At 51.2% G+C, this 14,113-nt stretch overlaps 1 protein-coding gene across 3 annotated transcripts in view; it reads left to right on the plus strand.

The window, feature by feature from the left end:
• The window catches only part of ROR2 (receptor tyrosine kinase like orphan receptor 2), a 230,511-nt gene extending 216,938 nt beyond the window's left edge, over positions 1-13,573 (plus strand). For 2 of the 3 annotated variants that reach the window (XM_019713868.2, XM_074330190.1), the window contains 5 exons: positions 738-865; positions 4,337-4,651; positions 5,819-6,064; positions 9,249-9,451; positions 11,112-13,573. In XM_019713868.2, the coding sequence (XP_019569427.2) occupies positions 738-865; positions 4,337-4,651; positions 5,819-6,064; positions 9,249-9,451; positions 11,112-12,557 (2,338 nt within the window). In that variant the 3' untranslated portion in view covers positions 12,558-13,573. The remainder of the gene's footprint in view (positions 1-737; positions 866-4,336; positions 4,652-5,818; positions 6,065-9,248; positions 9,452-11,111) is intronic. The other variant, XR_012495647.1, reaches the window with a different exon arrangement.
• Positions 13,574-14,113: the final 540 nt, after the last annotated feature.

The following is a 14,113-nucleotide window of genomic DNA, read 5'->3' on the forward strand; positions in this document are numbered from 1 at the left end:
CATAAAAATTGAACAGACAATACAGAGAGTTCTCATGTACACACACACATACGCGCACACACATGCACACGCCCATATACAATTTCCCCTATTGATAACATCTTGCGTTAGTCGGGTATATTTGTTACAATTGATGAGACAATAGTGACACATTGTTATTAACTAAAGTCCATAGTTTACATTAGGGTCACTCTTGATGTATACTCTGTGGGTGTGGACAAACGTATAATGACATGTATCCACCATTATAGTGTTATACAGAGTAGTTTCACTGCCCTAAAAATCCTCTGTGCTCCACCTATTCATACCCTTCTCCTCCAACCCTGGCAGCCACTGATCTTTTTACTATCTCCGTAGTTTTGCCTTCTCTAGTTGGAATCATACAGTACACAGCCTTTACAGATTGGCTGCTTTCACTTAGCAGTAGGCATTTAAAGTTCCTCCATGTCATTGCTTTTTGACACAATAATATCCCACTCTCTGGATGGACCACAGTTTATTATCCATTCACTTACTGGAGCATGTCTTGGTTACTTCCAAGTTTGGGCAGTTATGCATAAAGCTCTTACAGACATCGTGTGCAGGTTTTTATGTGGACATAAGTTTTCCATTCATCTGGGTAAATACCAAGGAAGAAGATGGCGGCCGCATCATAAGATGTCAGATTGCAAAAGAAAAAGAAATCATCAGGGGTACTTGACACTTCCGGTACACTTACAAGACTGTGTGTTTCCCAGAGATGATGACCATGAGGACGGGTTCTGCCAGCCCTACCGGGGAATCGCCTGCGCACGTTTCATCGGCAACAGGACCATCTATGTGGACTCCCTCCAGATGCAGGGGGAGATCGAGAACCGGATCACAGGTAGGAGCGGGGACCTCCTAAGCAGACGTGAACATGTATGTGCCCCCCGTCCCTGTGCACACAGTCCGCTGTGTTTTGTCGGTGACCACCTAGGACAGTGTGTCCCTGCTCCATGTCTCTGGCAATAAAAAGTCAGAGACCTTTTTTAGAAGCAGTTGCAATTGCTGCCATGGTTTACCCTAAAATGTTCCCATTTAAATTAGTAAGTGCAGATTGCTTGGTATATACCTCTAACACATTGACTTAAACCAACCATGTGGGTCGGAAACCCTGAGTTGTCTTGTCCTCACTGTGTCACCAGGGTCTAGCACTCATGACACTCGCTCCACTTCTTTGTCCTGCCTTTCATTGCTGCACCCTCTGAGAACTGTGTGTGGTTAAAAGGTGCATTGGCCTGGTTCCAGCTGTCTGGAAGAGAAGTTTGCAGGCCACGAGCCAACACTGCAGTGAGCTCAGACCTGTGTCTGCCCTCAACTCCCAGGGACAGTCAGGTCTTCGAGTATCAGCTTCACAGCGTGAACACAGAGCAGGTCCTTCCGGAATGAAGCTTCTCGTCCTCCATCTCGTTACGCGTTACCATCTCTGGTTGGCTGGTAGCCTTCCACTCACCGACTTCCACACACTGATGGAAAGGTCTTCTTGGGGGAAATCCCTTGAGAAGTGAAACAATGAATTAAACCAGAGTTCTGCAAAGCCCTCCTCCTGTTTTTGCTTTCCCCGCAAACACTCATGCATTTCTCTCTCAGACACTGTAAGAAACCAGGAAAGTTGTGAAGACGGCAGGCGTCGCAGATTAACTGGGTTCTCTTACAGCAGTGCTTGACCCCAGCTGCCCAGTGGAAGCACCAGCCGACCTCTGATGCTGGGCTCCCCAAGACAGTCTGCTGGATTTGCAGCGGGGCTTGCAAAGCACTGCCCCGGTAAGGGGCAGGAATGAGGCTTACAGGCAGAAACTCATGTAGGTGTCATTGAAATGTCCCTTTACATTTAGGTCACCCCTGTCTTTGACTTGCACCCTCAGTCTGGAGGGTCTAAGGCCATGGTTACAGAGCCCCCTGAGGACAGGGCCAGGTGTCCAGTGAGAAATGGAATGGCAGTAATGGGACCTAGAGGATCCTGGAAGGCGCCATCTTGGCCCAGTGAGAGAATGTTTTGAAAACATTGCTTTCTCTCATTGGAAAAGCTTTTAATGTCATTGAAAGCAGAACTTCTCAAACCTTTTGACCACGACATGCAGTAAAAGGTACGCTTTACATTGCGACTTAGTATATGCATACATGTGTTTCATAGAATTCAAATCAGCTACAGGAAACATCATTCACCCTTAACAAAACCAGTGGACTTGAATTTTTCTCTTCAGTTTTATTTAATGAAAGGAGAAAGTTAGCTGCAGCCTTAACACGAACCATGCACTCTGACATGCTCCGTTCTGTTCTAATTTTTATCTTTTAAAATGCTAGCTGCAGACTCCAGAATTAATTTTACATCCCACTAATTGGCAAACACTGATTCAAGGCACAAGATTGTTCCTCAGTTATTTCCAGGAATTATTTAAAGGACTAAGCAACTCAGATATCTAAGCCGATGGATTTTATAGCAGCTTTTAGATGAAGGTTTAGAATGAGGATCCTCTGGGTTTGTGGGTTTTTGAAAACATGGATTCAAAGGTGCTTTAGACTGCTCAGTTGTGGCTTAGAGCCCGCATCGCAACGTCGTGATGTTCGGTTCTTAGAGCATGCGCGTCAGAACTAGTTCGCAGGACCCTGGGAGCTCCTCAGGGAATGGGCCCCAAGAAACCTTCAGAGTGACGTGCTGGGTGTGGACGAAAGTGAGGACATCCTTTTGTTGGATATCCTCGTGCCTAGAATCATACCTTCAGAAATAAGTCCTCACAGGGTAGGTCTGTGGGGGACGGAGGAGGAGAAATCCTAAAAGGGTCAGCCGTGACATCCGTGACTACCCCCAACAGAAACGCCGGGTTTGGCGTCCTTAGACAATCTCTCCCTGCCAAGGGTCACGGCCAGCATTCTTGGTAGTCGCCAGCTCCACAGTGATGAGATTGAGCCGGGTTCACACCTGACTCTTTGGCCGAGAGGCCCTGCACCTTCACCTCTTTACCTCTGCTCAAGTCTAATGTGACTCGCACACCAGAGTGCCTGGCACAAAGCGCTGGGTGCAGTGCGTGGACACAGCTGGTATCAGACCCTTGTGGACCATTCATGTCACTTCACAAATAAAGACACAGGCCCAGGAAGAGCTGAGTGACCGACGTTCCTACAGTAAATAACCAGGCAGGGCCAGAACTGGGCTCCCACCCAGCGCATCTATCCTGGAGCCTGTGGAGTGTGCCTGGTGGGTCTCCTGGGTTAATGGGCTCCAGCAGCGCCATCTGCTGGCCGAACCGGGCACGCACTGCAATTCATGGGTGGAACTGGGGCATCCCAGGGATTAATTCCAACCTCTCAGCAGGAGGTGTAGACAGAGAGGCTTCTCTTTCTTTAGCTCTCCAAGATCAAATCATTATAAGCAGGTCCTTCACAGGTGAAAGTGGGGTGGGCCTTCTGGCTGATGCCTTCCTTTGAGGTCTGACTGTGACAGCCTTCCCTCCTGCCCCAGGCAGCCCTCTTCCCACTCTGCCCAGACCTTGTCCCTGCAGCTCCCATTCATTCCTTTCTTCATGTCAGATGTCAGATTCTTCCATCACATTCCATCCTGTGATGACTTGCTCCCCAAAAAGCAAACCAACCAACCCTGGCTCAGACCGTTCTGCTAGGGCTGCTTCTCCGCTCCCCTTTATCACAAAACTCTCCCCACTTTGCAGTTGTTCCTTGGCTCTCCCCAGTAACCCCAGGCTAGGAATCCCTTCCCACCCCTTACCCCCCACCCGCACTCGCTGTCATCTGACTCCTCATGCTGCTGCATTTCCTGGGGCTGGCTGTCCATCTTTTTGTCACATTCTCTTACCCCTTCCATCCCTGGGGAGGCCCCTCCTGCAGGCTTGGGGGTGTCGGGAGACCAAGGCCTGGTTCTTGTGCCTCTTTACAAGTCTCTTCTTGTAGAAGCCACCCATCCCACCGCTTCACCTACCACCCTGCTCTGGCAGAGCCCCCAGTTCATAGTCGGGCCTGAAAACGTGGCTTTTGGGTCCGAAAGGGGAATCTTCCTGTCATGGGAAAAGCATGTAGCCCGATAAGATCTTGGGTCTAGTTTAACTTCTTTTTTGTTCTGCTTTTGATGTTTATAAGTGAAGCGTAGGACCTTCTATGTCTGGTGCAAATCAGGGCAGCTCCCACGCTCTCTGGGGCTCTGTTCCTGAGAGCCTGGGATAGGGGCGGAGAATAGGGTGGAGGGTTGGCGGCACCAGTGGGCCGGGTGAGGGATGCGGGCCAGAGATGGGTCGGGGGACACACGACGGGGTGTTGGGGCTCTGAGCGGGGGCCCACCCCCTAACGCGGTCTCGCGCCTGCGCAGCGGCCTTCACTATGATAGGCACCTCCACGCACCTATCGGACCAGTGCTCGCAGTTCGCCATCCCGTCCTTCTGCCACTTCGTGTTCCCGTTGTGCGACGCGCGCTCCCGGGCGCCCAAGCCACGTGAGCTGTGCCGCGACGAGTGTGAGGTGCTGGAGAGTGACCTGTGCCGCCAGGAGTACACCATCGCGCGCTCCAACCCGCTCATCCTCATGCGGCTGCAGCTGCCCAAGTGCGAGGCGCTGCCCTTGCCCGAGAGCCCCGACGCCGCCAACTGCATGCGCATCGGCATCCCGGCCGAGCGGCTGGGCCGCTGTAAGTCCCCACGCCCCGCGCCTCACCACCGGGGCCTCGTGCCGTGCCAGGGACCGCCCTCTGTCCCGAGAGGCCCACAGCCCAGGGCCCCCATCTAGGTTCTGTCAGTAGGGCTTAAGAGCAGGGGTTTCAGTCACAGCTCCAGGCCACACCCAGCTGGCTCCTGCCTGTTTGGGGACACATGTGAGTCACTCCACCCCTCTGAGCCTCAGACGTCATTCAGTAAGATGGAGTAATCTCTGGGCCACCTGCCACAAAAGGCACCGGGGGATGGAGCCAACTTCCAGACCTGCCCGGTGGTCCACAAGCACCTGTCCTCACTGACTAGGTCAGGCCTGCGGCCCCCTGCAGGGGTCCCGGGGAAGAGGCAGCCTCCCTCCTGCCTGTGTCCACTCCCTAGACCAGGCTGGGGGTCCGGGAGTGCGGCAGGCTCCTCCCGCAGCTGAGCCTGTACTTCTGGCACACTGCGCTCAAGGTCGGGTCCCAGCTGCAGGGCCTACTCAGTGTGACCTCGGACAAGCTGCTTAAAACAGTCTCCTCATGTTACACGAGAATGATACCTACCAACGTCAGGCGTTGGAGTGAAGATTAAGTGAATTACTACTTAGAAAGTTCTTAGAACAGTGCCCCAGTACAGTAAGCACTGTACCTGCTGTTCCACCTTTGACACCCCCAGGTCTGGCTCAGACAGCACTCGGGGTCTTCTCCGGGGAGGCGGAGTGTGGCTGAGCCGTCCTCCCTGGGATGCAGGGGAGCCTGAAAGGTGGGCCAGGCCTGGCAGGTCCTTTTCCCTCCCACACACTCTGATTTTGCTTCCAGTGTAAATGAACATGAGATTGGGGGTGGCTTTCTCATGCTGGAATGGGGGTGCTTGGTGGGTCCCAACAGTGGTTTCAGGGTCATAAAATAACTTCTGAGAGGTTTTCTTCCCCATATATGTCCCCAATTTAACTAGTAAGCTGGGACTTAATTGCATCATTATGTGTAAGGCTGCCTTTCTTAGAAGTTATTTAAATCCTTTGGTCTTTTGGATGCTCCAGTTTGAGTTCATGCAGATGAAGTGGTTTGTTATCCTTTCTGGAAGAGCTGAGGGAGGGTGCTGTCTGTACCCCGAGGAGGGTTGCTTCCTCTGGATTTCCGGGCCTCCTAACGTATCTTCTCTCTTAGACCATCAGTGTTACAATGGCTCGGGCACTGATTACAGAGGGACAGTGAGCACCACCAAGTCGGGGCACCAGTGCCAACCGTGGGCCCTGCAGCACCCCCACAGCCACCACCTGACCAGCACAGACTTCCCTGAGCTCGGAGGGGGGCACGCCTACTGCCGGAACCCCGGAGGGCAGATGGAAGGCCCCTGGTGCTTCACGCAGAATAAAAACGTACGCATGGAACTGTGTGACGTACCCTCTTGTAGTATGTATTCTCTCTCATTTTTTTAAAGTGTTGACTGTTGAGTGCACTTTGTGGTGATGGGGGACCAGGAGGCTGGTGGCTCTGGGCACCACTCCCATTCCACCGCCACAGTCGTTTGTTTTAAATAAAACTGTTGTTGATAATATCTGGTCATTTAAATTATAGAAAAGTCTGAAAAATCGTATGCAAATACCCCCTAGTTTCCTCACTTAGTGGAGACTGCTGTTTGTATGTGGGGTCCCGCTGTCAGCCCTTTCCCGTCATGGTCCTGGGATGTTCAGCCTCTTGTTTCTCCATTAACATTGTCACACACTATTTTCCAGTATCAATAAACATGTTCTACGTTACAGTTACAGCAGCTCCTTAGTAGCCTGGCATCTGCAGATGGGGGCACCTCCCCGGCTGCCCCACCCCTGCCTTCCCACTCTACTCAGCTCTCCCATGCAGATTTGGAAGACTGAGGGAAGAACAGGACTTAAATCTCTTAACCATTTTCCCTGCAATTTGTCTGTTAAATTATGATTAGGAGAAGACTGTGTAGTTAACTTTACAAACATTGCTGTTTCTATTCCAATATTTACATTCCACCAGCTGTAGTTGGCCTGGATACCTGAGATAGGGCTGTCTTCTGAGTCTTCCATTTTGGAACCTGGGGTCAGAGGGTTGATGGAAAATTACTGGGAGAAGACTGATAAAGAGGTTAATGGTGAGACAAATCAAGGCACACCATTCACCTGGAAACCTCTCCTGGTGGCCAGTGGAGGGAGCCGGCATGCCTCCACCCTTCCAGAGATGGGAGTGAAAACCGTGTTCATTACTTCTCCAAGTCCCAAACTTGGCACTCCCTTTCACTCGGAAGTTCACAGAAGACTGAAAACACCAGTAGTTAGATTATAGCATAGCTACTCTGTGGAATGAACAGTGGTTTAAAAAGTTTCCTGCAAAGAAGGATGTCTATGATGTCCTGTTAAGGGAAAGAAGCAAGTTGTAGGTCAGTAGCTGTGTTATGTCTGTTTTCTCTCTCTCTCTCTCTCTCTCTCTTCCCCCCCTTGCTCCCTCCTCCCCCCTCCTCCTTCCTTCCTTCTCTCCCCTTCTCTTTCTGTCTTTTCACAAAAGAACAAAATGAGCAAAAGGTATATGTGTGTGTGTGTGTGTGTGTGTGTGTATCTATGTGTGTGCACACACACGTACACACACACAGTCAAGCACCTATATAGTTCATGGATGAAGCTTTGGAAGGACACACACCAAACTTCTAGCAGTGATTTCCTCTGACCTACAGAAATGTTAAAATATGAGATGTTTTATAATGAGCAGTTATTTTGTAATTAAAACTAAATAAAAACAAAGAAAAATATGTATGTTCTTTGACCTGGCAGTTGCAGGAATCTTACTTTGCAGAAATATTTGTACTTACAGGGGACAAATGCAAGGATATTTATTGCAGAATCACTTTTAATAGCTAAATAAGAAACAGACTAAGTTTTTCCCAGTAGGGGATTGGATGATACCATGGAACTGTATGCCGCTGCCAAGGAATGCCTAGAGCTGTCTGTCCTGCACATAACGTCCGAGACACATTACTCTGCCACAAAACCAGGAGCAGGGAAATACAGACGATATGATTCTATTTAAACTTCTGTTTTTAAAAAAACAAAAAAAAACATGAAAGTGCTGCTTCTGTATGCCAAAATAGTTGAATGTTGGTTCTTTCATGTTCAACTTAAAATACACGTAAAAAATCAGGTGAACACCAACTTATTAACAATGGCATAGCTTTTGGCAAAATGGGCTGTTAGGAATATTGACTGTTCTATAATACCACAATTATAAGTAAGCATGTGTTCTGTTGGTTATTTTAAAATGCAATGGTAAAATAAATGGTTGTTCAAGTGTTTGGATGGTGCTCACACCTCTGATCTTGGCCTGAGGGGCATGGATTCTCCCCTGACCCCTAATAATGAAAGATAACAGTTTCCACTGCCCCCAAGGCTTCTAGAACATCTGCCTCCAGGTACGGCCAGAAGAGTTTTGTGTTTGCTTTTATTTTTACTTTACTTTTACTTTATTTTATTTATTTAATTTCATTTTATATATGTATGTGTATGTGTGTGTGTGTATATATATATATATATATATATATATATATATATATATATATTTTTTTTTTTTTAATTTTAGATGCTGGGAGGCCATACTGGGTTTGGGACTATGCTTTCTTTACGAAGGTGGTGATATTGTTCATTTTTAGAAGTCTCTTTCAGAGACTACATTGACCAGAAATCACTTGTCTGCTTTCAGATGGAGAGCTCATTACCCACTAGTCATAGGGGCACTCAAGTCCCGTGTAATTATTCACAAGGTTAAGGAGAAAACTGCTAGAGGGGTGGGAAAGTGGCGCTTTCTGGAAGAGGCGTCTGCCTCCTTGCCAGGGGAACCCCCCCCAGCTCTCCTTCCAGATGTCAGCACAGCGGCCTGGTGTGGGGAGTGCTCGCTGCATTTCACGTATGTCCTGTCGGGGGAGACAAAGCACACTCTTCACTGTGAGAAAAGGGAGGAGAAGCCTGGAAGCCTCAGGCTGTGTCTTACCATCCTTCTTGCAGAATTCTCCTGCCCCTGCTGTATTGGGTCAAATTCATCGGCTGCCAGTGCTCTTTTAAATCAAATGCGATTTTAATCATTCTCCTAAAAGAATATGTTGTTATACAAAAATGTAAATAATCCTGAAATATTGAATGAAGGAAAAGGTCATTTCTAATCCCAGAATCAATGTTTCCTCACGGAGGACAAGGGTCAAACATGTTTCATCAAATTTTTGTAAAGATGAAGTCAGGCAGAGCCCCTTTTTCCTTTTTCCAGTGGTGTTCAACCGTTAGGAAGAAGAGCAGTGCTGCTAATGACACTAGAAGACCTCTAGAGTTCATTTGTCAGTTGTGCTCTATATCCTGGTTTGTTCCCATGGGGGCAGTTCTGGGTTGGTCTCACAGATTTATCACAGGATGTGCATTTTTCGGTACATTATCTTTTTTTAATGTTCAGTGTGTAATTTTGTCCCTTTGTGCAACTGACCTATTATTTGCTTGTACTTAAATATTGTAGTTGGAGGTGGGAGTGGGCTGGTAGAGAACTTGGAGTTGAGAGGGGGGTGTTTTCTGAAAACTCACGGAAGCCTGGCTGTTCACAGGTCCCCAAGACGGCAGCAGGATGGGGATTCTGTACATCTTGGTTCCGAGCATCGCCATCCCCCTGGTCATCGCCTGCCTTTTCTTCTTGGTCTGCATGTGCCGGAATAAGCAGAAGGCTTCAGCCTCCACGCCCCCACGCCGGCAGCTGATGGCGTCCCCCAGCCAGGATGTGGAGATGCCCCTCATCAGCCAACACAAGCAGGTCTCCCAGCTTACGTGTTTCTGGGCGGCGCCTCGGGGCTTACCCTCTGCCTGCCACGTTAGCCTTCTTAATTTACTTGAAGCGCAACACAGAACTCTTAAACAGTCTTTCATTTTGCTGTTTCTTCTCTGAAACATGTCAGCACATTTGTGTCCTAGGAAATAAATGGTAGGCGTGTTTGGAATCCGCTGTCCCAGTCAGCAGGTTTGTCGTCTGCCAAGACGACCCCTGCCCCCCATCACTGGGCCGTCCTGTCTGCAATGCTTCAGCTGTCCCCACAGGGGACACCAGGAAAAGGGCTCAGGTCGCCCCCACCACTTGAGGCACTTTTAAGGGACTAGGGCCTGTGTTATGCTCAGCTTGGGGTTGGGTTGGTTTTACTTTATTTTGTTTTTCAGGGAAGGATAAAGCAACTATCTTGTAGAGGAAGTAGGGGGCAGGCCACCCCTGCCCTAGGAGTTGTCAGGATGGTGAGAACACATTGAAATGCAGCACGGGGAAAGTCTGTCACAACCACTCAGCCTAAATGAAAGGACATTCACATTACTTACAAGCTTTAGGGGGAAAGTCATTCCCTTGTGGGCTTTGAAGGGGGAGAGTGGACTCCTTCAGCTCTGTCACCAGGAGTCACTCAGTATTTGGGGGCTGGAGGGTGGATGGCAAGGAGGACACAGATTCCCCTGCGGTCAGGGAAGCTCCAAGAAGGATGGGGGCCAGACGCACAGAAGGGACGAGAACTGTGAAAGCAGAGAGGTACAAGGTTTACATCGATTTCACCCACATGGTGCTTTGTCAAGATGCATCTAATTAAGGATCTAACCAAGTATATGTGCCGTGGCAGGCGTTGTACACCTGAAACTAACATAAAAATGATATTGAATGTCAATTGTCATTTAAAATATATATACATAGTCACGGGATGTAAAGTACAGCATAGGGAATATAGTCAATGGTATTGCGATAGCTATGTACTCATACAATGTCAGAGGGGTAGTAGATTTGGGGGAGTTATCACTCTGTGAGGTGTGTAAATGTCTAATCGTTATGTTTTGTACACCTGAAACTAACAATTAAAAGATAATCTAATCAAGATGCGGCTGCAAGACAGACTCACTGAGGAGCCACTGGAGAACAGCTGGCCTGGGCTCTAAAAATGACAAATTGTGGGGCACACACTTTGGGGTTCGAGAGAAATAGGCATGGGTCTGGCTGTGCTGAGCAATGGTGGCTGAACCTCCTAGGGTGGGCACATATCGGGCAGGAAAGTCCCTGGGTGGGGGGACCCAGGTGGGAGAGTGCAGGTGTGACTCTGGGACAGCTGGAGCTCAGCTTGGCTGGGTCTGTGTGTGTGTGAATAGGCGTGTGTGCACACACACACACTGCAATGGTGTGTCAGCTGTACTTGGGGGGACATAGTTTACAGCCTGGCTGGGACACATGGAAGGTTGCAGGCGGCCTCTATGTGTCAGGGTGTGTTTAAGAGCAGAAAGCAGGTGTGTGGGCAGGCTCAGCCAGGACCAGGCCGGACAGCAGGTCCTCTGCAAGGCCGTGCTGGCAGGCAGCTCCAGAGCCAGCCCCTCCAGAGCCCCGCCAGCGTCCCTGTGCTTCCTTCCCCAGTCTCAGTGGCAGAAATGTTTCATTAGGGCTTTTTTCTTGGCAGGCCAAACTCAAGGAGATCAGCTTGTCCGCGGTGAGGTTCATGGAGGAGCTTGGGGAGGACCGCTTTGGGAAGGTCTACAAAGGCCACCTGTTCGGCCCAGCGCCTGGGGAAACTACCCAAGCGGTGGCCATCAAAACGCTGAAGGACAAAGCAGAGGGGCCACTCCGGGAGGAATTCCGGCATGAGGCCATGCTGCGTGCTCGGCTGCAGCACCCCAATATTGTCTGCCTGCTGGGCGTGGTGACCAAGGACCAGCCTCTCAGCATGATCTTCAGCTACTGCTCGCACGGGGACCTCCACGAGTTCCTGGTCATGCGCTCCCCGCACTCAGACGTGGGCAGCACGGACGACGACCGCACGGTGAAGTCTGCGCTGGAGCCGCCAGACTTCGTACACGTGGTGGCGCAGATCGCATCGGGCATGGAGTACCTGTCCAGCCACCACGTGGTCCACAAGGACCTGGCCACCCGCAACGTGCTCGTGTACGACAAGCTGAGCGTGAAGATCTCAGACTTGGGGTTGTTCCGCGAAGTGTACTCCGCCGACTACTACAAGCTGATGGGGAGCGCGCTGCTGCCCATCCGCTGGATGTCCCCCGAGGCCATCATGTACGGCAAGTTCTCAGTGGACTCGGACATCTGGTCCTACGGCGTGGTCCTGTGGGAGGTCTTCAGCTACGGCCTGCAGCCCTACTGTGGGCACTCCAACCAGGACGTGGTGGAGATGGTGCGCAGCCGCCAGGTGCTGCCCTGCCCCGACGACTGCCCCGCCTGGGTGTACGCACTCATGATCGAGTGCTGGAACGAGTTCCCCAGCCGGCGGCCCCGCTTCAAGGACATCCACGGCAGGCTCCGCGCCTGGGGCAACCTGTCCGCCTACAACAGCTCAGCGCAGACCTCAGGCGCCAGCAATGCCACGCAGACCAGCTCCCTGAGCACCAGCCCGGTCAGCAACGTCAGCAACGCCCGCTACGGGGGCCCCAAGCCCAAGGCCCAGCCCTTCCCACAGCCACAGTTCATCCCCATCAAGGGCCAGATCCGGCCCCTGGTGCCCCCTCCACAGCTCTACATCCCTGTCAACGGCTACCAGCCTGTGCCGGCCTACGGGGCCTACCTGCCCAACTTTTACCCGGTCCAGATCCCGGTGCAGATGGCCCCGCAGCAGGTGCCTGCCCAGATGGTCCCCAAGCCCGGCTCCCACCACAGCGGGAGCGGTTCCACTAGCACGGGCTATGTCACCACCGCACCCTCCAACACGTCCGTGGCCGACAGGGCAGCCCTGCTCTCCGAGGGCACCGAGGACACGCAGAACACCCCCGAGGACGTGGCCCAGATACCGGTGCAGGAAGCGGAGGAAGAGGAAGATGGTTCTGTCCCAGAGACCGAGCTGCTGGGGGACAACGACACTCTGCAGATGGACGAGGCTGAGGTCCAGCTGGAGGCCTGAGAGGTGCGGGGCCACAGGGCAGTCACGGGAGACTGCAGCCACCTTGAGACGTGAGCCCCAGGCACCCGTGAGCTGTTCTGCAGCCTCACCCCATGAAATCCCTCTCCTCCGCCATCCTCTCCAACACAGAGCTGCTGCCGCCGCCGCCCTTTGATGGGAGGAGGGTCTTCTAGCCGGTGGCGCCGGACGCACAGTGACCCCCAACATCGCCCCATGTCCCCAGAAGAGGATGGGTATAATAATAAGCAGTGCCTGTGCTTTGAAGAAAAATAGGTGGCATCCTCCCTCCATGTGGCATTTGGATCCAATATTGCAGAACTTTGGGACTACAGGCTTGCGCAAGGCAGCGAGGTGGGACTTGGGCTTCCCCATTCCCAGCGGCTGGTGTTGGCTGCGGATGGAGGAGCTGCTGTCCTCTCCGCTGCCCCCTGCCGGTCTTGATTTCCCTTCAGCTACCAAAGATGAGCCGGAGCAGGACTCTGCCGCCGGCCTGCCAGCGTCTGCTGAGACAGGGGCTTCTGAAACCCGAGTCCCATTTTAAAACAAAATGTGCCTTAGAAGAAACCGACACGATTTTGTATTTTTGTGAAATGATTTTAATTCTCTTGCATGTGTATGTTGCCCACTTTTCTGGAATTCAAGGGAAAAGTGTATCTTGGGTTTGGAATGTTAACAAAGGAAGCAATATTGTATAGAGCACACAGTATTGTCTGTTTTCTTAGAATCATGTACAGGCCTTAAATGTAATTTATATGGTTTTTGTATGTCATTTTCATTGAAGTATTTTGAACTTAAACTAATGACTTAGTAATTTAACTGTTTACCTTACCCACCTGGGATGCCACCTGATTGTATTTTGGTTGCTTGTGTTTGTACTGATGTAAGTGAGGTCCGTTCATTTCACCGCTCCTGTGAGAGAAGGCCCACGGGCACACTGCGTCGGGCACACGGGACAACTCCCGCCTGTAACTCCCACCCCTGGTGTATCCAATAAAGCAAAACAGTGTTTGCTCGGCTCTCTGCAGGTTGTGAGGGTGTCATGCAGCAGGGGGTGCGGGGCGAGCGAGGCACCAGTTGGAGACGATGCAGGCTGAACCCTTGCAGCCTGAGGTGCTTATCAAGGATGGCGACTTTGTAGGAATGTGGGTGTACATTGGTAGATAAATGATGGAAACAAGTTCCACTGCTTTCTCTGTTAAGGACTGGGGGAGTGAACTAATTGTTGATGATGTGAAGTTGGTCTTTGGTTTTCAACCTCTCCCACTTGAGGCTCCAAGAAAGTCCCCTGACATTTTTAGACCTGAAGCCTGGTACTTCCCAAGGTACCTGAGCAGTGCTGGCGGGTGAGGCCATGAGGGGGAATGGGCCTCCTTCACCACCTGCCCAGGGCTGCCTGCACCCCCTGCCCCATCAGCAGTGCGGCCAGCTGAGCCAGAGGACACCTGGGCCAGGGTCACGTGGGCTGGGAGGGGGTCAGTGGCTCCTGGGCTTCCAGTCCGGGAATGGGCACTAACAGCCACAACTTCGGTGAGGCCTGACCGAGCTTCTGCCAGCCA

Source organism: Rhinolophus sinicus, linkage group LG04 (assembly GCF_036562045.2).
Source record: "Rhinolophus sinicus isolate RSC01 linkage group LG04, ASM3656204v1, whole genome shotgun sequence".
In the NCBI taxonomy this organism is placed as follows: domain Eukaryota; kingdom Metazoa; phylum Chordata; class Mammalia; order Chiroptera; family Rhinolophidae; genus Rhinolophus; species Rhinolophus sinicus.